The sequence below is a fragment of the Sciurus vulgaris genome, assembly GCF_902686455.1.
Source record: "Sciurus vulgaris genome assembly, chromosome: 3".
In the NCBI taxonomy this organism is placed as follows: domain Eukaryota; kingdom Metazoa; phylum Chordata; class Mammalia; order Rodentia; family Sciuridae; genus Sciurus; species Sciurus vulgaris.
The window spans coordinates 182,408,890-182,431,996 of NC_136463.1; the positions used below are offsets into that span (position 1 = coordinate 182,408,890).

The 23,107-nt window shown below is 59.5% G+C and overlaps 1 protein-coding gene across 3 annotated transcripts; it reads right to left on the reverse strand.

The window, feature by feature from the left end:
- Nucleotides 1-1,854: 1,854 nt before the first annotated feature.
- Nucleotides 1,855-10,389, reverse strand: ECEL1 (endothelin converting enzyme like 1). 3 transcript variants are annotated; one of them, XM_079134856.1, is made up of 18 exons: nt 10,257-10,389; nt 8,136-9,024; nt 7,516-7,584; nt 7,301-7,411; nt 7,130-7,222; nt 6,848-6,972; nt 5,938-6,160; nt 5,386-5,484; nt 5,064-5,138; nt 4,810-4,913; nt 4,446-4,504; nt 4,320-4,371; nt 3,758-3,825; nt 3,499-3,623; nt 3,149-3,214; nt 2,709-2,804; nt 2,392-2,468; nt 1,855-2,272 (listed from the first exon to the last, which is right to left on the reverse strand). In XM_079134856.1, the coding sequence occupies exons 2-18, from the start codon at nt 8,919-8,921 to the stop codon at nt 2,173-2,175; spliced, it is 2,328 nt and encodes a 775-aa protein (XP_078990982.1). In that variant the 5' UTR covers nt 8,922-9,024; nt 10,257-10,389; the 3' UTR covers nt 1,855-2,172. The 3 variants fall into 3 exon arrangements, with proteins under 3 accessions (XP_078990982.1, XP_078990980.1, XP_078990981.1); XM_079134854.1 differs by having other exon boundaries at nt 3,116-3,214; XM_079134855.1 differs by lacking the exon at nt 10,257-10,389 and adding an exon at nt 9,214-9,672 and having other exon boundaries at nt 3,116-3,214.
- Between the last annotated feature and the right edge of the window lie 12,718 nt (nt 10,390-23,107).

Here is a 23,107-nt window from a genome sequence, read left to right on the forward strand (position 1 = left end):
CTGGGCTGCAGTGGGGGATGCACCTAGGCCTGCCTGAAAAGCAGCTGGGGACTAGTGGGTGACACACAATGATGCTGGGTCTCCTGCCACCTGCTCTGGAACAATTTCGAGAAAGGGGCCTCGTGTCTTCTCTCAGGCTCTTCCCCCAAAGATATCCTCAGCAGGACGTAGACCGAGGGGAGGGGTTTAGTTCCAGGGATGTCCAGGCCTACGGTGCTTCTTTTACTTTCCTTTTTCCTCTTATTTCTTTTCTTTCTCCCTCGTGCTCTTTCTTTTAACAGTACCAGGGTCTGACTCCAGAGGTGCTCTTCCACTGAGCTACATCCCCAGCCCTTTTTTAAAATTTTGAGACAAGGTCTCACTAACTTGCCCAGGTTGACCTCAAGCTTGTAATCCTCCTGCCTCAGCCTCCTGAAGAGCAGGAATCACAGGCGTGGGCCCAGCACCCCGCTCTTCATTACGTCTCCTCGCAGCACAGAAGAGACATCTGGAAGCTTACCCCATAGATCCTCTGTCCTGAGGCCTCCCCTGAACTGGTCCGGAGGCAGGAGGGATTGACCTTGGTGATGCTGGGAAACTCTGGGATCCCAGGGCAGGAACAAGAAGATTGGGCCAGGATCCCAGACCAGAAAGATGAGCTGGGCCTGCGGGTCAGACAGTCCCAGATAATAGGGTGCTCAGATAGGTGGCAGGTCAAGGCAAGTCAAGGACCATCCTTCTGTCCAAGCTGTCTGAGGGAAGGTCCAGGAAGAAAGGGCCAGAAACAGCACCCCCATGGGCTCAGACACTCTGCAGGCCCACCTTCAAGGAGTGGGCCATGAAGGAGCCTGACAGGCTGTGCTGACAGGGCTCTGTTCCTGTGACTGAGCCGTGTGCCCTCTGCACTCTTTTCCTGATCCCTGGAAACCCTGTGAGGCCACCGGCAGCCTGAGAGGAAGAGTCCTGTCCCCTCCCAGACTGACCACTCCTGAGGCATCTGCTCAGATCCAGCCCCCTTTTCAAGGCACACATTGTTGGTGTACCTAAGGTTCAGATATCAGGGACTTTCTAATGTCGCTCTTGGCTGGTGAGGAGGGGGTACCTGGTCAGATGTTCTCTAAGCGACAAAGGGAAGTGAGCTGGCAGAAGATTCGTCCCTGCAGTGCAAGGTATGGGAACGGGGCCTCCAAAACAAGAAAAAGTGGGCCTGGGAGGAAGGGCAGGTGTCTGCTGGCCCCCATTCCTGCAGACCCTGAGAATCCCAGACTGATCAGGACGAGGGTCCCCCACTGCTGAGCCCTCCCGGGCTGGCAGTGCCAGGCAGGCAGCCATGTGCGGCCCATGCGGCACCTCCTGTTTCCCTCCCCCCCGGGCGCTTGGCGCTCCGCTGCCACCCCCATCACTCCTCTCCTTTCCTCACCCCAGGAGCCCCAGCTCCAGGCTGTGGAAGCCAAGCTGTCTTGAGGCCCAGCCTCTCCTTCAGGGAACTGGGGTTCAAGATCCCCCCTCCCAGAGGAGAAGCTGACGCTGTGGCTTAGCTAAGATACTGCAGAAGTGGCTCCTGCTTTCCACTGCCATCAAGTCCCCATGTCACCCTGAAATGTGGGTCAGCAGGACACAAGGCTGGCCTGGGAATGCCCCAGCGCAGTGCAGGAAGACCCAGGCAGGGTGTGGGCAAGGGACGTCTGGCTAGGAGGGAATCAGTGGTTGGTGGAGGACAAAATTGCCTGGGGAGGTAGAACAGAGGCAGCCACGCCAGGGCAACCAGAAGGGACCTCTGGGGTCCTGGCTATCCTATAGGACTGAATCTCCTCCCAAAGGGGCCTCCCAAGGCCTCTCCAGCCTTGGTCTGAGGGCTCTTGACGAGGCCACAGCAAGAGTATAGCAGCTTTATTGACCAGACTTCTCAGCAAGAACACAGCAGGGATGGGGCCTGTACAATCCGACCTGGCCAGTGGTCTGGCTCCGTACAGCCAAGTCTGGGACTTCAGTGTCTCCCTGCCATGTGCCCTGGAGCTCACCCCACACCTGCTCCAACTGGACTACAGGGTCCAGGGGTCCAGTCCTGAAGGGGCTGGGAAGGCGGGTGGGCCAGCGGCAGGGCCACATGTGGCACAAGCCCATCCCGGCAGCTGGCAGGAGGCAATTCGTGCGGGGCAGGGGGGCGTGCAGGCAGGCGGGCGGCAGCCGGGCTCACCACACAGAGCACTTGTGAGCAGGGTTCATGGGCGAGTCCTTGGGACAGTGGAAGGCCCGGCCAAACTCCTCAAACTGGGATACACTGCCCAGCACCCTGGGGTTGAGGGAGACACAGCCAGTGAGGATCCCAGTGGCTGCTCTAACCCAGCTGCTGGGATTGACTTCTGTCCCTTCCTGCCCGCTGCTCCCAACCAGGCAGGCAGGTGGGCATACCTGTAGTGCTCAGGTGCATGCTTGTCAGTCAGCACCTGCAGATAGATGGACTGAGACCGTCGCTTGATGCACCAGTTCTGGGCCACAGAGGGAGCAGAGGGGAGAAGGGGGAGTTGAAGCTGGGTGTCTATTGCCCACCCCACGCCAGGCATTAGGGCCCCCACCAGAGCCCACAGGGCCATCACCTCGAGGGCACTTGTGAGGAGACTGCTGGACCCACAGGGTTGGCCATGCCAGGCCTGGGTAAGGCAGGGCTGAGGCAAAGCCTGGATGCTGTGTCCCTCCCCAGCCCCAGTCCGGTGCTGTCCCCTGCCCACCTGGGCAAAGGCAATGAAGAAGAGCTGGTCGTGTGTGTACTTGAGCCGGTGCAGTGGGTGCTCTGGGCCGTGCTCCCGCACCCACTTCTGGTAGGCCTGAGAGTGCAGAGCGTGGAGCTGCTAGTCCCAGCTTCCCTGGGCACTGTTCTCCACCCTCCACCCACGCCCTCCTCCCGGGGGTGCCAGGCCCGTGGAAAGCCAGCCCCTCTCTCCCCAGCTCTGCGTGTCACCCACTATGCTCTGTGGTCAGCAGCAGGGCAGGCTGACCAGAGCCACCCCTCCAGGTAGCCCTCTGCTCTCCCAGTAAAGGCCTGACCATGACTCCTTCACCCCAGCCCAGGCCGGAGTTCAGCAAGGTGGGCAAGGAGGGTGGCCACCCAGTGTCCTCATCAATTTCCACCATCTACCAGCAGGGATGAAGGGCGGGCAGGGTGGCTCACATAGTAGGCCAGCTTGAGGCCACCCATGTCCGCGATGTTCTCCCCAAGCGTGTGCTTCCCATTCACCTGCCGGAACGGAAGAGGCAGGGGGCTGCTTGGAGCCTGCCAGCCGCCCAGGCCTACTATTTGGGGCCCTGGCCCTAACCCCAGCCTACCTTCTCCTTCCCTCTCCCACAGACTTGGAGAAAAGTCTTTCTCCTGCCCCAGCCCCGCATGTACCATGGGGGTGTGAAATCCCAGCTTCTTGTGTGCTTGTGCAGGGGCCTGGGCACAGATCTGGACATGAGTGTGTCTGTGCCCAGTCCATGCCCAGCAGAGCTGGGGCATGAGGGGCAGGGTGTGGGCCTCACCCGCTGATTATAGACAGTGAAGTTGTCATAAAGGCGAACAATGCACTCGGCCTTGCGCAGGAAGCGGCTGTAGGAGGCCTCAGTCCACCAGTGCAGCAGGTTCCCTGAGCGATCATACTGACCCCCTGTGGACAGTGGCCAAGCAACACTGATCCTTACCCCAGAGCCCCTCCTTCATTCACCTGATAGCCCCACTGGCCCATCGCCCCCCACCCCCACTGCCTGCCCTCCCTCTGCCCCAAGCCCCACCAGGCCTCACCCCAGTCATCATAGCCATGGGTCAGCTCGTGCCCGATGATGGTGCCGATGCCCCCGTAGTTCAGAGACCTGGGCCACAGCAGCAGGGTCAGGCCCAGCCCTCGCCTGCCTTCTAAGAGCCTATACTGCTGCACCGGCCCCTGGAGATCCCTGGCCAGCGAGGGAGGTGGCCAAGGAAGCTAAAGAGGCATCTGCAAGGTCCTGGGCACTAAGCGTCCTCATGAGCCAGGAAAGGGTTCAAACCTGTCCAGTTGCCTTGTAGGAAATAATATCTAACACAGCTGGAGGGCCCATAGGAGCATTGGGGGGATACGGAGGGACACTAAGGCCCCTATGTGGAGGGTGGCCTCCTTATCACTAGGGTCCCGCCACCTCTGAAACACCTAAACAAGCCTAAAATAGGTAAGGGGCATCTAGGCATTTTAAACAAACAAACGAAAAACAACAGTTGCTATGACCCAACCCAGTTCTGTAGCAGTCAAGACCCGAACCCCAAATCTGCACAAAAGTCCTACAAGCAGGCCCAGCCCATCAGTCACATCCAGGGGAGCTTCCCTACTCACTGTGGAAAGTCGGGGTCATACAGTGTGGGCTGCAGGATGCCGGCCGGGAACACTAAGGGGAGGCTGAGGTCAGTGGGAGACACCCACGTTCAGGCCCCGCCCCCTGGTGGGGACATACCCCCTTACCCATCTGGTTCTTGTTGGGTAGGTAGTAGGCATTGAGTGCCTGTGGGGGCAGCAGCCACCTGTGGAAGGAGGCTGCAGTCAGCTGGGGCGTGGGGTGCAGCACAACCCCTACTGCCCTTCACATCCTGGCCTCATCCATGTCTGAAGGACCCCGCCACAGTTGATTTCCGACTGCGAATCCTCTGGGTTGTCTCTGGACGGGGCCACCCCTATTGGCCCTACACCATGCTTGCACAGGCCTTTGCACTCCCCACCCGGCATGGAGCTGAGGCGATTTGCTCCACTAGCTCCTGGCCTTGGGAAGAAGCCTGCTACTCCCTCAACCCAACCCTCCTTGAACCCGTGCTTGGGTCCAGGCACCCACGTGGACTTGTCCACCTCCTGTCGAATCTTCTTGACAGAGAGCTGGATGCTGAAGCGGATGCTGTTCAAGATGTTCTTGAAGTAGGTCTTCTCATGCACCTCAAACTGCAAGGGGGGCAGGATCAGGGCCAGCCCACCAGCTGAGGAGTAATGATGCTTTCTCTGTGTCCGGTGGTGGGCTTCCCAGGTGTCTGGGCAAAGGGCCTGGGGAAGCATGCCTGGTCAGGCTGGGCACCACAGGGGGAGTGGACCCACCTCATACTCCTTGTCCACAGCCTCTGGTTTGAGCAGGAAGTCTGGGTAGCCGACCATCACCATCATGTACTGGAGCTGCAAGTGAGAAGGCAGGTCAGGAAGGACCAGGGCATCAGGTGACAGCCCCCTCACTTCCAGGGGAGGAAGCTCTAGGTCAGCCCAGGTAAGGGTATCAAGGTCGGGCAGAACAGCCAGTTGATGTTGATTCTACAAAGGTATCTTTATCTCTTTTGATCTCTCTTGTTATCCTAAGCATCTGGCACCCTTAGACACTAAAAAATGCTTGTGGGAACCAACAACTGGGATTCAGGTTCCACCTTACCTTGGCGCGAGCAGCAGCCTTGGTCTGGGCATCCATCCAGTCCAGCTCCTCCAGGCGCTGGCCCAAGATATACTTGATGTCTTCCACCAGTTGCTGCACCTGTGGGTTTCAAGGACCACGAGGCTTCAGATCTGGTCCCAGCATCTGGCACCCAGAGTGTTCCTGTGATTCAGTGCCACTTCCTAAGCTCAGAGTGCAATACTGAGTATCAAAGGAAGACCTCGGAGGTGGGGATCCACACCTTGCACGCTGACAATAAGCTCCCAGCCCAGAATAGGGAAACTGCCCCAGAAAAATCCCATACATTCTTAAGTCCAAGCCTCCTTTGCACGACTGAGAAGGGTGGGCAGAGGCTTGGCAGAGGGAGGCACTTGTGGCTGAGAGAGCATGTGGGTGCCTTGGGGAAGGACCCTTGGTGAGGAGCAGTCTGGAGTGTCAGGACTGAGCCCTAAGCTGACCCAGGGGGCCCCAGGTAGAGGGAGATGTATATGGCTCCCATCCTCCACACCCAGCAGCACCTGGATGCCCACCCTGCACCCAGGGCAGCCTGACCTTGGCTTTGCTGGCTGCTGAGAAGTGCTCATGTACAAAGAGAGCACCAAGTGCCATGCCAAAGTGGCGGTTGGCCTGGCCCAGGCAGACTCGGGCCAGCTCCTGGGGCTTGTCACTGCCCTCCATCTCTCGGGCCAGCTCATGCAGGGCCTCACGGAACGGTGGGGACAGATGTTCACTCAGAACCACCACCACACGCCACACCAGGTAGTTGTGCAGGATCCTGGAGGGCAGATGAAACAAGGGTGTCCAGACACACAGGCAGGTGGGCTACCCCAGGCAACCACCTGTGCCCCCACTCAGGGGCTGGACCTGGTCTCCACCCTCCCCTCCAAGAAGGGCTGAGGGATCAATCCTGGAAAGTGGGGCCTCAGCCTGAAGGGTACCAAGAAGCTGGGGCAACAGGCCCCAGTCTCACGGCAGGACACACTCCTGCTAATGACCAGTCCCGACCCTGAGGGGTCACAGCCAGCACCATTTCCTGACTTGCCATGGGGTGGGACCTGGGCACTCAGGACTCACTGTCTGCCTCAGGGGGGCCTTGATGGGCCTCTCTTCCTCCCCAAGGAGGCCAGAGGCCAGGAGGCTGTCCCCAAGCTGGCCCTGGGCCAGCAGAACTGCAGACACACTGTCCCTGGGAGGCATCCGCACCACCAGCCCCTGCATCCCCAGGTGAGGCCTGCAGCTCAGCAAGCTCACAGCCTGCCCAGGCTCACAGGGAGGGGAGCTCAGCACCTGAACCCAGGACCTGCACTCCTGCTCTGCTGCTCCCCACCTGCCTCCCCAGAGTGGCTTCCCCACACAGGTGCAGGTGCAGGTGCAGGTCGGGATGGACCCAGGCTGCAGGGAGGCAGCCAGGATGGAGGCTGGGGAACTGGGGTACAGCCCCGTGGACCATGTGCAGCCCCACCTGTGTGGTGTGGAGCGGATGAGCTGGGACACCTGCTGCATGTAGTCTGTGGCCAGCAGCACCACCTCCTCATCCTCTGAGAAGTCCTCCTGGAAGATCTGGTCCAGTAGCCACTTCCACCGCAGCTGTGGGCAGAGGTGGGGACCACAGAGCTGAGGGAGGCGGGTTCAAGGAGAGGAAATGAGAAGACCAGGGAGTCGAGGTCCACACAACGCCTCCTATCTTTCCCTAGGGAGAGTGGCCACACAGATCCACCCCTGCTCACCAGTCTGGGCCACTCACATGGGGGGTGATCTTCTGTAGCTGCCCCAGGGTCACCTTGTGGTATGTATTGCTGACATCCCGCCGGAGGTCATCATACTCAGACACAGTGATCTGGGTGGAGACCAGAGTTGGCCCGGCCCTGCCATGCTCCCTCCCCCGTCCCCAGCAGCCCCCAGCCTTGCTGCTCACGTTGGCCAGCCGCTGCTCCAGCTGCAGGATCTCCTGGGCCTTCTGCTCCACAGCATCGGCCCCCAACAGGCTGAGCAAACGCTCCATGAATACCCTGTATGCAGCCAGGATCTGCACCAGGACAGGGGCCTCCTCAAGCTGGGGACAGGCCCAGCCCAGACCCAGGACCAGAGGGACCCCAGCCTTCCCCGCAGCCCCATCCCATGCCCAGGCACCTTCTCACTCTCCTCGTCCTGAGCTAGGTATAGAGTTCTCTCTGGCAGCGTGAGGCCATCCTGGTCAATCTGCAGAGGGAGACATGCCACATTTCCCAAACAAACTGAATTTCCACCCAAACGCCTTGAGAGAACTTGCCAGACATCCACTGCCACAAGCCCCAGGGGCACAAAGACTGGATTTAATCCCACCCAGCACAAAAGCTGGTCCAATCCCACGCCAGCCAGGGGGCGCCAGGCGCAACCCACCTCTCAATCCTCCTCTCTCCCCTAGCCTTTGCTTTGCCCTGCTCAGCGGCCACTGGAAGGACCCCTCAGTGGGAGGCAGGGCCCGGGGAACTTCCTGGGCAGCCCAGTACAGTTGTCCTAGGCCAAGGTCCCTCCCTCCTTGCGCTGTCCCCGCCTTTCAGAGGGCCTGAAATTGCGATTCCCGCGGCTCCGCTAAACGCCGCAATTACTCAGGGGAAATTATTCGCGCCCTCCTCCTGCGCTCTGCCCACGCGCCCGGCTCCTCGCCGCTCTGCTCCAGGGCGGCACCGGCCTCCAGGCCACCTGGTAGCTCATGCCGCACGCGGCTTCCCGGGTCTCCCGCAGCCGGCGCGGCCCGGGGACGCACTCACGCGGATGACGTAGCGCGAGGAATTCCTGTCGTCCAGGCTGACCGTGAGCGAGAAGAGCGCCGCGGCACTGTACACGCCCTGCGCCTTGTACAGCAGCCGGTTGAGGTCCCAGCGGGCCGCGGGCCCAGGGCGCTCGGCCGCACCGCCCAGGTCCCAGCCCCCGCAGTCCTCGATGACCTCTAGCATGGGCCGCGGCCCGAGCCGCTCGATCTCATGCATGTCGAGGCACGAGCGGAAGAAGGCGCGCACCTTGCGCTGCGCCGCGCCGCCGGGGCCCCCAGAGGATCGCGCCAGCAGGCGCCGCAGCCGCTCCTCGTTTTGTTCGCCGATGGCGGCAATGGTGCCATAGGTGAGCTTGTCGTCGGGGATGGCGTGGCGCCGCAGCCATCCACCGCACGCGAACGAGTAGAAGTCCTGGCACGGGTCGATGCTGGCGTCCAGGTTGGCGGCCAGGAATCGGGCAGCGCGCGCAAAGGCCTTGCGCTCGGGGCAGCCCTCAGGACACGCTCCGCCGCTTGCCGCGCCCGGGCCCAAGTACTTGAGCGCCAGCATGGCGGCCAGGATGGCGCAGAGACCCGCAGCGAACACCAGCCCCGACAGGAGACACACCTCGCGCCGGTTCCAGCGCGGCAGCCCGGCGCGGGCCCCCGATGCTCCACGCCCTGCGCCCAGCGGGAAACCGGGGGGCAGCGATGCTCCGCGCGAGCCTCCAGCACCGCACCGACTCACGTACTTGACCTCTTGGAACTCGTCGTAGTGTGCTGTCATCGAATAGGGGGCCTCCATGGTGCCGAGCTGGTCCCCGTTTACCCCCTGGACGCGTCTTGGGGCTACACCATGAACCCAGTGGTCGGCCTCCTCGCGGACGTCCGCATGGCCCCGGCCTCAACTGCGGGAAAGACAGAGACAGCTCAGAGTGGCTCTGCAGCCGCTTGGGGCCCACCTCAATGGCGAGGAAAGGCGGAGGCCTATGTCTGTTGGCCGGAGATCACCTGGGTTCCCCAACTGCGGCCTAAAGCCTGCCCTCTCTCCACCACCCGGGGAAGGAGGGAAGAGGAAGGCTTAGTGTGACCACCACCTCTCGCACGCACAGTGGAGTCTTTAACCGGTCTCCCCTCCTCCTGCACACACATGCCCGCTGCAGGTTCGGGAAACTCCTGAAAGAAAGCAGGAGGGCACAGGGCCTGGCACGTAGTAGGCCTTCACTGACAGGCGGTTTCTCTTTGCCTTTCTTGTCCAAGACCTGCTCCAGCCAAGGCCAGGTGGGGGAGGGGGAAAGAGCAGAGGCTGTAGAAGGAGGTACGGTGACTGGCGCGACTATGCAGACCACGTATCCGCCTTCAGCTCTTCGCACTGCACAGCGAAGCTCAAAAGCCACGAAAGAACCTAACTTTGTCCTGGAAGAAGTCCTCCATATCTTTCCTAGTACGGTCTCTGGCTCCATCGACTCAGTGGCCCCAATGCCAAGGAGCCCCTTCCCCAAGCGTCAGCGCCCTCCAGCCCAGGGTCGTAGACATCCCTCAACCCGTCGGTCTAAGCGGAGAACCCGAAACTGGTTCCAGCCTCTGCCTCCGTCCCCGGGCTACTCCCGGCTTCAACAGGTTCTCCCCAGAACCCAAACTTGGGCGAAGTTTCACCCCCCGCTCTTAGCAAGCTAGCCCGGCGCTTTCCGAGCCCTGGGCTGGGAGTCTCCTGCGCGGCGCGGCGCAGTTCGCGGAGCCCAGGAGCTGAGCCCTGGAGTCGCAGCCGCAGTCGCAGCTGGAGTCAGAGCCGGGAGCACGCAGACAAAGCCGGAGGATCGGCGCCGCGGCCACGGTGGCTGGAGGTGGCTGCGATCGTGGTCCTGAAGGCAGCAGACTCGAGCGCCACTTACCCAGCGGGTGCGCGCCCAGGTCCGGCTTGGACAGAGCGGGTCGAGCCGGAGCCCGGGCCTGAGCCCGAGCCGAGCAAGGCGGGCGTCCGCTCTTTCCGTGCGCCCGCCGCCTCCTCTGCCTCCGCTCCGAGGCCGCTGCGCCGCGCCGCGCCGCCCGCCGGCCCCAAGGGAGGGGGCGCGCCGGCTGCTCCACCCTCCTTTGCCCGCCCCCCGCGCCCCCTCCTTCTTCCTGCTTCCCTCCTGGCTACCTGTCAGCTCCGCAGCAAAGCGGAGGTGGGGACAGCGGCCGCGGAAAAATGCTCCCGAGGGTCGTGCACCAGCTTCGGGGACTTCGAGTCCAGCTGTCACTGGAGGAATGAGTGCAGCTACTGCTCCTGATACAGAGGTCCCCTTTTGATGTCGTGCTTCGACTCGTAGCCTCCTATGGGCCCGTTGGAAAGGGGCTGGAGATCAGGAGGCGCGTGGCCCGTCCCAGATGAGCCCAAAGGACTGGAGCTCAGCCCAGGGAAGACTCCTCATAAGGACTGTTGGGAGGCGCGGATGGAGAGCCCGTATCTGCCCGCCCAGCGGCCGGTGTGGAACTGGCCTTCAATATCACAGCTTCCTTGTCCTCCTTTTAACCTCTGCCTATGGTCAGCCCACGTCTGGGGTTCTGGATAGCCACTCCCTTCACCATGCCCCACTGGGGCGCTGACCGCAAAAAGAATTTGTGCCTCCCCAACCCTGGCTGGTCCTGGTACCACCGTCCAGGAAGTCCCTGCGCAAGTAGAGAGGAATGAGGGAGGCCTCTCTGCTGCCGGGAGAGAGGGAACCTGCCCCCTCTGCCCAACATCTACAGGTCTCACACAGGCCTGAGCTTCAAGACCCGTACCTGGACAGGCAGTGCAGGCAGGACTCTGAACTCACCCACCCATCCCTCCAGTTGAACTTCCTTTTTTCATTTAGGCCCTCCTCCTGCTCCAGAGCAGAGCCCACTTCTGCCTGCCTCACCCCTGACCTCACAGGACAGGCCCTCATGGGACACAGAACTTAGGACTTCTGGAATAACTGATTCTGCTTCTGGAGTCTGCTTTCTCTGCCCCATCCTACCCACCCTCTCTCCACCCAGCACCCCTAGCAAGGGACCCCACAAAGCACCAGCACTCCCAGGTCTTAAGACCCCAGCCTGCAGGACCAGCCATGGAGCCCCAACTGATGAAAATCATAAGGTGAAGACTGCAGGGACTGGGCCACTATCCTGTCACCCTCCCCTGGGGCTGCTCATCAGCCAGCCCCTGGGCCCCTTGCCCAGAGTGGCCACCTCTGCCTCTCTTCTACCTGTCCTGTCTGTCGGTCTCTCCATCTCTAAGCCCCCACTCTAGGTACTCTGCTATCCCAGGGTCCTCCTCTGACCCACTCATTCTCAGGTCCAATTAATTCCACCGAGGAAAGATGGAATTACGCAAACGTGGTGATTCCGGGAGGGGGAGGGGAGGGCAGGGCGGTGGCCGAGTGGCTCTTTGTGCTTTTAATCTGCATTTTCCCCTCAACATTCCGTCTCCAGGAAGATAATTTTCCAGCCTTTTCAGACCCTGATTGGTATCATTTCTCCAGCAATGACAGCTTTTATTTTCCCAGAAATGAATGCCGTGAAATTTCCAAGAAATATAAAAATGAATATTGTCTCAGGGAGCCACTGTCCTCCGACAGCTAGGCATGGAGGCAAACACTCTTCTTCAGGGACTCTCCTGCTTCAGCTACGGAAGAACGGGGACCCAGGTCTTCGGCCACTCTCTCTTCCCTCTCAGGTCAGCTATTGGACCCCCTTCGGGCCATGCTGCTCCCACACTTAGCTGCCATTGATCCATTCATGGCTTGGAGACTCCCAGCCAGGCGACCTGCTGGCTCGGTTCAGCATCTCATTTCCCATGCCCAGTGCGTGGGGCTCCCCTGCCAGCCGCATCCCTGAAGCAATCAGGCCTCTGGCCACTTGACCCAGGCCATTCCTACACAGCCTGCCCATAAGGGGGGGCCTGAGACCCTCCTCCTCCTGCCCCTCTCAGAAATGGAAGGTGGGACATTTCATAAGTGGCAGGCGCCAGGGTCTGACCCCAGCTCCTCCAGCTGTCTTTGAGGGTTCCAGGGCTCCTCCCTAAATGCTAAGGTGACCCCATGACTGATGAGCAAGTGCCCAGCAAAGCCCAGCAAAGCCTGGAGGAGGCAACTGGATGCGCAGCTTGTCGGGGAGGGGTGGGCAGGAGAGGAGAGCTGCCTTGAAGAGAGAAGACCTAGGGCACAAGGGAAGGAGGGGAGGGGACAGGAGCCAGCCCTCAGCCTTCTCCCTGACCAAGGGCAGATCTCAGTGGCTCTGCTGGGGCCCTGGGGACAACAGTGTTCCCAGTAAGGACTCATCTATTGAGCATTCACCTAGTGAGGTACTATGTGCCTTACTCTGGCCAGGCCAATGCCAGGTCAGCCGCTCCGGGCCTGCTGTGATCAGACCCAGCTCTGCTCTGCTTTGCTCTGGGTATACCTCTGGATGGAACCCCAGCCCCCCACATCAGGTTGGAGCAGGGCTGTGGACTTAGCCTCAGTCTCCATCCTGTCCCACAGTGGTGCTTCTGGACCAGCTTCCTGCCCTCTGCCCAGCCTCCCTGGGCTCATCCATCTATTATTCACAGCACAAAATGGATTTTTAATTTGAGAAATGAAATGACTCTCCCAAGTGGCCAGTGGCAGGGAGGGGCAGAGGAAGGCTGGAGCCGCAGAGCAGTCACATGATTCTGCCTCAGGCTTTTCTTGGGAAGGTGTGTTCTGCAGCAGGTGCTGGGGGGCCCACATGCCCACATACCTCCACCCCCCTCTTGCCATGAGCATCAGTCCTACTTGAGACCCAAGTGGAGTCTCCTGGGGGAGGGTGGCCAGACCCTGCATGCCACTTGATTTCAGAGTCCTGGGCCTCCAGGGCTGCCCTGGGCCTCTTCACCTGACCCAGCACCTCCCCAAACTTCCTGACCCTCACTGCCTGGCCTCCCAGAGATTATCCCATCTAGCATTCACAGCACAGAATGGATATTTTTAAATATTTTTATTTTACTTACTGATTTTATTTTTGAAACAGGTCTTACTGTGTTGCCTAGACTGACCTTGAACTTCTGGGCACAAGTGATCCTCCTGCCTCATCCTCCCAATTAATTGGGATTACAGGCCTGTGCCACCATGTCCAGCTGCACAATGGATTTTTGAGAAATGAAATTACTCAATTACTCTCCCAAGTGACTGAGGTGACAGGGACAGAGGAAAGCTGGAGTCTCCTCCACCCTCTCCAGACCCCCCCAGCTGAGCTCCTCTGCTAGGCCTTAAGCCCTTGCTCTGCTCCCTCCAGTCTGGATGGCCTCCCTACTGGCCCCTAGCTGTCAGAAGCCCCTCCTCATCCCCCAGGACTGAGTCGTTCACTCACAGTAATGTGGCCATGAGGCAGTGCCTCTCCTCTGACCTTTTCTGCCCTTTCAGTCCGTGTTCCTCACCAGTCTCCCCTTTCCCTTTGTAACTGTGATCTATTTTCATTTCCCAGAATACAGCTGGCTCTCCTGTACCTCAGGACCTTAGCACTTGCCATGCCAGCTACCGGGAACACCCATCCTCCATCACCTCTTTTGCTGGCCAATTGCTTGCCACCCATCTTTCTGGGTCAGTTAGGAATGGCCTCCCCCATCTGGTCCGGCATTGCCTCCATGGACTGGGCATTGCTTTTCCTGAGACCCACTATACTGTGCAAAGGTTTCCCCTGGGCCCTCTCTTGTTCTTCCTGCTTCTGAGGCACCGAGTCCCTTTGAGAGCCCAGCATGGAGGAGACATCTGGTAAACTCAGATGACCACTATGATCGGCCCATGGAGAGCCCCGTGTGAGGAATCTTCCAGAGCACCAGGGCACAGCACCCCCCACACCTGCCCGGGCTCTGGCATCCTACACACAGCTCTCCTTTGCCCTGTGACCTGTTGGCCCACAGAGGGGCTGCTTCCCCCTCCCCCACGCCCTCCCTGCTGCTCCCCACCAGCACCCTCAGCTCTCCATGGCCACCTCCCCATCTCTACACGAGTGTTTTATTTTATGCAAGGAATATGTAAATACATTCTTGTTTCAAAAGATTTGTGCCATATAGCTTGGAATGTGTTCAGACAAATGCCCAGGTGCTCTTTCACCTGCCCCTAAGCTCGCCCAGCTAGGGTAAGCTCAGTGATCAACTCAGCGTCTCTTTACTTTATTACTATTATTAAGGAGGACACTGTGGGGTGCATGGTTTAGTTTAGGGCCTTGCTCCCCACATGGCCCTATGTCTTGAGGATCTTGCCTCAGCAGTGCCTGACCTACACAGAAATCTTCTCAGTCTTCTCAGTCCCATCCTCAGCTGTGGGACCCTTGGGCTGGGCCCCCCACCTGAGGTCTCCAGTCCCAAAGACCTCATCCTGAAGACCTGCCCACCCTCCCTGGCTGCTGAGCCTCCTCCGCCCCGGCAGCGGGCTGCCTCCATGGGGGGAGGTTCCCAACACCCAGGCCCCAGGTCCCACCTGCACTTCCAGCACCTGCAGCACCGCCTGCCCAGCCCTGCCCATCTGTGATTTCTCCCAGGAGCCACTTGGAAAGACTTCTCACTTCCTTTCTCCTTCCCACCCCTCCCCTGTCTCCAGCTCTGGCCCTAGTTCTCCCTCCGTTGCTGGGGAAGGGGGTGTCCTCGCCTGTCGATCCGGTTCCCACCTACAGCCTGCACATCTAGTGAAGCCCCCACACCCTCTGAGAACCATGGCTGTGTGCTGCCTTGGTCTGGTCCAACCTGAGTTCCCTCTCCCCACTGAGTGCCCCTCCTCTGGCCTTTGTTCAAGCTGCCCCCTCCCTGGAGGTCCTTATCCCCAGCCCCATGTCCCTCCTTTAGTTCAGCCCAGGATCCCCCTGCAGGCTCTACTGTGCAGTTCCCCAGCTGGGGGGCAGCTAGAGGGCCTTTCTTCCTGAGGAGGGATGTGTAGAAGGCACCATGGCAGGCAGACACACCACAGCAATGTGTAGAGCAGCCCCCACAAGCTGTGACCCGGGCTGAGCCTCCACCTGCTCATCCACACTGAGCCCACAGGGGGCCCTGCTATTGGCTCAGTTTCCAAAGGAGGAAACAGACCCAGAGAAGGGGAAAAAGTCACCCGGATCCGCCCAGCTAATAAGTATGGAAGCCAAGAACTGCACCCATATCTGCTGCAATCAGAGTCCCAGGGACACTGTGAGCTAGGCAGGGCACTCAGAGGCCCAAGCAAAGGCAGCTCAGAGCCAGGAATGGGGCAGGTGTCTAGGTGGGCTTTGCCCAGAGACCTCAGGAAGACTCTTGTCCTGCAGCTGGACCTTGGCCTCCTTTACAGATGTTTCTACCTCCAGGGGCTCTTCCTGGATCTCCCTATCTCAAGTTGCCCAACCATTTCTACCTGTGGCTCTGGGTACGGCCTGTACTATATTTGTCTCCACCTGACACCGTCTGTGATAGTGGCTTCTCTTCCTTGGCTCTGCTGGAAACAGAGTTTGCCCTTGCTCCATCTTTCCTGCTCAGCAAAGCTGTGGCACAGGTAGGGATCAAGGGGTGGGGCAGGCTGACAGAACCAAGGCTGGGTGATGACGGGAGACAGGAAGGAAGGGGTGTTGGAGAGGCCAGGGCCTGCGATCCTCTAGCTCTGATGACTAGGCCCTTGGGCTCACATTTGTTGGAGAGGAAGGGAGGCAGCTTGACTCCTGTGCAAGATGGAAATAAGGTAGTGAAGGCTGGGAGATCTGGGACCGTGGAACTCAAAGCCTGGCACTCCTTCCTGTCAGGGCCACTGTGGCCCACTGCTCGCCTGGGGGAGGAGTGGGCTTGGACCAGGCAGAGAGGGCAATGGGAGCTGATTCTTTCTTGGCTTGTGGGGTCCCTGGGCCTGATGTCCCTTCCCCCAGCACTCCATCATCATTTCAAGTGATTGGAACTGAAGGGGATCGTTAGCTAATTAAAGCTGAGCCACTAATTGTCCCTTGTAGGAGAGAAAGCAGGGCTGCAGAGGAGCGGACAGAGACAGAGGGGCTCGGGAAACAGCTGAGGCCGGGCCCGGGGTGTGGCCTCCTTCGAAGCTCTGCTTGCACACACATGCTTTTGGGGGGCACTGTTGCTGTGGGCTGAGGACCAAGAGCGTGGAGTTAGGGGGCCTGCAGCCTCAGTGCACCACCATGAACACCTCTGCCCACAGCACCTGCCAGGGCCTGGACCGGGAGGGTGCTTAGCCAGGGGCTCCCACAGACATGCTCTGGGTGTGGCTAGTAGGTCACACTTGAGGACAGGTGGCAGGATGCCAGTCCAGGCTTGGCCTGGCTAGATTCTCTGCTCAGGGTTTTACTGGGTGAAATCAAGATGTCAGCCAGGGCTGGAGCTCGGGGTCTTCACTGGTTGTGGCAGAATTCAGTTCCTTGCATTTGTAGAACTAGGTGTTTGTTTTTGCCGACTGTCAACCAGTGCTCCACTTGTTATAGGCACGCACTCCCACCCCCCTCCCGCCACTCCAGATCTGTGCCTGAGTGGACAATGGGGAGAAGCACATGTGTGCACCAATGGCTGAGAATCTTGGGGACATCTTAGGATCCTGCCTACCAAAGAATATGGGTCAAAGAGCAAAGCCAATGCTAAGGACATCAGTACTGACCCCAGGCCAGGCAAAGTTATCTCACTCAGTCCTCACAGCAATCCTAGGAGGGTGCTTACTATTTCTCCCATTTTGCAGAGGATACAACTGAGGCCCTGAGAGGCTGAGAGATTTTCACAAAGCCACAAAGGCAAATAGTCAAGCTGAAACACTAGGGTGACACAGGGGATCATCTAGCCCTTGCTGTGTGTTCTTAGGAAATTCAGGTAACCACTCTGGGCCTCAGGATGCTAAGGTCTGTTTCCATGGAGGACTCTGGGCCCATGTTGCAAAGGGCCAGTGAACTGATCTGTCCCCCTAAGGCCAGTTGGCATGTGGGGACCCTGGGTAGCATCTGTGCCACCTGACAAGGTGGGGTGGGACCAGTCTATAATGTCAGCTGTCCAAGTACAGCCAGTCTAACATCTGCAACCCAATGACAATGTCCCCAGCTTTGAGGCTAGCAGGCTTCATAGACACAGAAACCCCAAAATTAATGGCCAGGAAATTGCTGCTACCTCCAGCAGGCTGGACCCCTCAACCACCAAATGGGGGCTTGCAGAACTTGGCCCACGGTGGGCATGTGTGTCAATGAGGTATACCTCTTCCACCACTAGGGCTGGCTCTCCCCGCTCAGCGGGGCACTCAGAGGTGGCAGTGGCCACCTGCTCCCCTCCCCAGGAGAAAGGCTGTCAGTCAGCCCCCACAGCCAGCCTCCCCACTCCCGCCCCCACCCCACGCTTGAGCTGCCTCCCTCAGTAATGGGGCTTAATCATAACATGCATTAGCCAGGGCCTGCTGCCTGCAATTACCGCTTCAATCAGCCACCCACCACCGGCCGCCCCCAGCCTCAGGCGACCTGTGGGGACACCCCGCCCCACCCACCTCAACCCCCTCCCCAATGCAGCACCAGGGATCTGCAGATGGACAAAGACTTGACCCTGGCAGCAGGGCCCTGGGTAGGAGTGGCCAGTGGACAGAGAGCTACAGCTCAGGGTCACAGGCAATTATTTTAAAAGCCTGTTGGGGGAAATGCACCGGCCGCCCAGTGTAGTGGCTGGTCCTGCCGGTCATACCGCCCCAGGCTGCTGACAGCTTGCACACACAGTGTTCACATGTGCTGGACATGCACAGGAACACAGCCTGGACTGGGCATCCACAATGGATGCACAGCCCTGTGGTGCCCACATGAACCTCAAAGAGATGAGGTACTGGTACGTCCCGAGGCGTAGGCACCAGGAGACCCCTCTTGCACAACCAACACTCACCCTTCAGGGACTTTCCAGGTACAAGCCCCTTGCCCCGCTCTGCCCCCATCCCCAGCGCAGACCACTAGGGCACAGGAACAGGGAGCCTAAACTGGACTGGAGGACCCCTCTGACATCCAGCTCCAGCACCAGGGTGGGGACCAGAGAGAGGGCAGAAGGCAGGCCTGGCGGGGGAGGGGAGGAGGGGCTGCTGTTGTGCAGCGATTCTCTCTAATTGCTGTTTTGCTGAGAGGTAATTAAAATCCCTTTTTATTTCACACGTCAGAGCCCTCGCCAGCCTGTGGAGAGGGCGCAGGGGGAAGCCAGGAGGGGAGGCAATGGAGAGCGGGGTGCCTGGCACATGAGGGGTCAGAGAGGTGGAGCACTGAACCCAGCCCACCGGCCAGGAGCCCCCCATCTAGCCCTGGGCCCAGCCCCTGAGCATCCTGAGTGTGAACCTGGCCGAGGGCTGTGCAGCCACCATAGCCAACAAAGGCCATGATAATGAAGTCAGCCACATATTCTCCCAGGCCTGCGAGGGGCAGGTGTTTTACTGACTGCCCAATTTGCAAACAAAGCAGAACACTACTCCCAGGTAGATACCATCATTATCCCAGGTGTTAGGACAGCCATAAAGCTGAGACTCAGAGAAACTGAGAAACAGCCAAGACTCCTGACTGGTCAGCAGTGAGACTGGATTTGAACTCGGCCAGCACCAAACTCAGAAGCTCTGCCATCCAGTCCACTTACCTGTCCCCTCCTGTGGAGCCTCCCAGCATTCCACAGCGCTAGCCTGCCCCTCCTCAGAGCCCCATGGGAAGGGTGGGAAGGGCCACCGCCTTGGGCCCCTGCACAGGTCTGCTACCAGGTACCAGCCACAGCTGCCCCTCTGGACACATGCTCACCTGCTGACGGGCCCTGGGCAGGAGAGCAGGCTCACACCCGCCATAGTCAGACCCCCAGAATGACATACTCGAACTCAGGCCAGAAGAGAGGGTCCCCTGTCTCCTCCTGGGCTGACCGAGGCTGGGCCTCACTGGGAGGGCAGGCTCAGGTCCTGCCAGGCGGCACCTCTGCTCTTACCCTGCCTCATCTCTGCCTTGTTCTCGTCCTTTGTTGAGGCCTGAATGACAGCACGCCATCCCTGTCACCATCCTGTTCTCAACCACAGTGCCATCGTCACCACCACCTCATGGATCATCATCGTCTTCATCCCCGTCATCGCCGCCATCATCACCATTGGATCATCAGCAGCGTCAAAACTGTCCTGCCACTGCCACCACCATCATCCTTGTCACTATCACCAGACTGTCCTCAGGCTCATGCCGTACCTGGCGCTGTCTTATTAAACCACAACATCCAAAAGGTTGGCGCTCTTATTACCTGCCCGTTTCACAGGTGAGCGAACCAAAGCTGACACAAAAGGGCTTACCCAAAGTCACAGCCAGCCGGCGACGGAGGCAGGAGTTGAACCTAAACTGCAGGATCTCAGACCCAAAGTCATCCGCACTGCACATCATCCAAGGGGCTGGGGGACTGTGCCAGAAGGAGAGGGAGAAGGGACGTGGGGAGAGGGCGCTGGCACTCCTCGGGAGCAGCAGTGATGGAGGCAGACCCTCCACCCAGCCATCTTCTGAGCTGCCAGCCACCTTGTCACCTGCTGGTGCTTGGCAGTCCTGCCCCAGCCTCCCCTCTGGCTGGGCTTTGCCAGAGCTGCAGAAGGGGAGCGGTCAGAAGGAGCCATTACAACTTGAGAAGCTGAATGCTAGTTCTGTCTCCATCCCCACCGAGGCCAACTGCACCATACCCCCCAGTGTCTTCTCGTTTCCTAGCTGGCTCTGAGCGGAATCCTTCACTTCTTGTGGGTGGTAACCAGTTTGAAGATGAATGTCGTCTTAGGTGGGACTGCTGTAAAAACACAGTAGACTGGGGGCATTTATTCCGTTCAGTTCTGGTAGCTGGAGGTCTGAGTCCAGGGAGCTGGCATGGTCAGGTTCTGGTCAGGGCCCTCTTCCTGGTTTGCAGATGGCTGTCTTCTTTCGTGTCCTCATGTGATGGAAAACAGAGAGGAAACAAGCTCTTTCATGTCTCTTCTTATAAAGGCACAAATTCTACCACATGGAGTCCCTTCTCATGACCTAATTACCTCGTGAAGGACCCATGGACACATCATCATGGCAGGGAAGAGGGTTTCAACATGTGAATTTGGGGGGATGCTATCATGCAATTTATAATAGACAATTAGATCAGAGGGCATACAGCAGCCTAACTAGGGTCTTGGCAATGTCTCAAGACACAGGATAGAATCTGGCCAAGAGAGAAGGCTGTTTCCCCAGCCTGCTGGCCTCACTCCTTCAGCCTCCCCTGCCCCCAGCCCCAACCCAGGTCGTTGACCTTGATGCAGAGGACACTTAGGAGGATTCAAGAGGGCAGCCACATTCTCAGGGCCTGGTTCCTACCACCCTGCCTGACATCTGATGGGGGTACTGGAGTGGAAGATGGGACTCTGGGGGATGACTGGGGGGTCCCATTAGCAGGTGTTCACCTCTTAAAGACAAGGATAAGGATGGGTCCACATGACTGTAGAAGATCAGTGGACAGCGCAGAGGTGAGTATATCCAGGAAGGGAGGGAGGGTGAGAGGGAAGAGGCAGGAATTGCTGAGCAGCCCCAGTATGAAGTTTGGGCCACCTCCCCTCCCCCAGCTCCCTCCCCTCTCTCATCCAGGCACCTACTGGCTCCTCCCCACAACTACCATTTCTCCCTGTGGATGAGCAACTGAGCATGGGTGATCCTAGCAAGATGAATTCCCCACGCCAGCTGCCCCAGTGCAGTGCAACTCCCTAGGGGCAGGGCCAGAGCAAAGCAGACTTTGGAGTGTTCGGTGTGTTCTGTTCGGGAATAGGCGGGATCTGGGAAGAGACCCCTTGAAGGCCAGTGGGATTTCAGACCAGCCTGAGCAAACTTGCTGGAGCTTCTTATTACCTCTGAGCCTCGTTGTCCTGATCAGTAACACAGAATTATAACAGGGCCAGCCCCTCAGGGCACTGTGGGGCTTACAGGAGGTGATGCAGGAAAGCTCCCGGGGCACATTGAGCACACAACTTGGGGTCACACCCAACACACACAGCTCAGATCCCCCAGGGAGTCCTGGAGACCCCCTCCCCCGCCCTGGCATCTGTGGCAGCCATACTCACGGCTCTCCCCTCCTGTCAATGTTCCCCGCCAGCTAATGGACCAATTTTTTAGCATTACGGAGATTTGGCCAATTTGGCGGCCCTGACAGAAAGGCGCACAGAGTGAGCAGTTGCCTGGGGGAGGGGTGGGATGTGGAGGCCACCATGGGAGAGCTTGAGGGGGCTGGGAAGGAGAAGAAGCTGTAGGCACCCCACCTCTCTGTCAGCTCCCTGCTGCCCCTCCTAGTCCAGGCAAGGGGGTGGAGCCATTGGGGAGATTACAGAGATAATTAGCCCCACTTATGGGCACCTCCTGTGCTAAGCACTTTGCATATATTTTCTCTTTTAATCCTCCTATAACCCTATGAGGCCGCTTCTATTTATTTGCTCTAGCCTTCCTGGTGTGGAGACTTGGGCACTTGAGGCCCAGAGCTTGCTCAAGGTCACAGAGCCAGGAAGTGGTTGGGGTTGGAATGTGAGCCCTGGCAAAGCCAGGCCTGTAACAATTACTGGGCTCAGTTTTTAGCCAAAGACTAAAAATAAGGCCAGGACACCCACTCCCTCACCCACCCACCTATTCAACAGTTTCCAAGAGCCCCACCCTCACTCCCAGACTCCAAGAACAGGGGTCCCTATCAACCACACTGGGGTCTCCATTTCCCTTCCCTCCTGAGCAGGAGCCCCAAAGCCAGCATCTCAGAAGGGAGAGAGCCCCAGCACCACCACCACCAAGAGTGGGCAGGGGTTCCAGTCCCAAGCTGGGCTCTCTCCTCCTGCAGAGGCTGTGAGTGGATCCCCAGATGGCTGTGGCTTCCCAATGCCAGCCGTGCATTCATCCTGGGTCCTTCCAAGAGCAAGGAGGCAGATCTGCCTGGGAGGAAGGGGGGGCAGCAGGGGGAGGGGAGGCACTGTGGGGGGCAGGGGGAGGGGGCTGCAGGCCCGGTGCATTAAGCGATCAGAGAGCATAATATTTCATTGCCGGCAATCGCAGCCAAGACATCAGCTACTTGGGGAGAGCAGCCTTAAAAGCCTTTTGATTTTATTTCTCCCACTTCATTTTTTTCCCCTTTCCCTTGCTGGTGTCCTTGACAAGGCTTCCCTTCCCCCTCTCCTGCCCCTTCCCCAACCCTGGCTCTAACTGTTCCAACGCTCCTTGGGAAACTGGCTGAGAAGCGGCTGAGCTGCTTTGAACATCTCTAAGGCTGAGTGGTCCCAAGGGGGTCTGGTCTGGCTAGACCTATGGCGTGTGTGAGTGCGTGTGCGTGTCCCTGGGCACCACTATGTGCATGTCAGAAGTATGCTCCTGCTGGCATGCAGCTTGCGCGCGGGCAGGCCCTGTGTGCACACGTGTGTGCACGCCTGGGTACGTGAGTGGCCTCACCGTGCACACGCCCACCGGAGGCACTGGCAAAGTGAGACACGGGGACGGCGCGAGGGAGGGAGGAGAGCGAATTCAGGGAAGCGGAGAAGGGAAGGGCCGCGGGGGGCGGGGGAGAAGCGGGAGGTCGCATCCCGGGAGTCAGGCGACGTGGAGCCCACCGTGGACTCGCCGGAGAGCCCCGAGGCCCAGAGGCCCAGAGGCCCAGGGGTGCGCAGGAGGCACGCACTCACTCGCCGCAGACCGCGGGGCTGGCCAGGTCGCTGCAGAACACCTGGCTCCGCGCGGTGGCGTCAGCAGCGGGGCCGTGACGTCACCGCTCCGCCCCGGCCGCTCTCCGGTCCCCGCCCGCGAGGTGCTCCATCTCCGCCTAATGGCAGGCGACGGGGAATTGCACATCTGTCTTGTCGGGAATTAGTTAATTGAATCAGGCGGCCCGCGCTGCCGCAGCGACCTCGGCGCGGGCTCCCGGGCGGGGGCAGGGCGGGCGGCGCGGGGACGCACCTCGGCTGCGGAGGGAGACCGGCCTCCCTGAATATAGGTCAGCGTCCCGCGCAGCCTTCCTTCCCCCGGCCCCAGGAGCGCCTGGGCCCGGCCCCCGGCACCGCACTGTGGAGCGGGGGCGCTGGCTGCGGG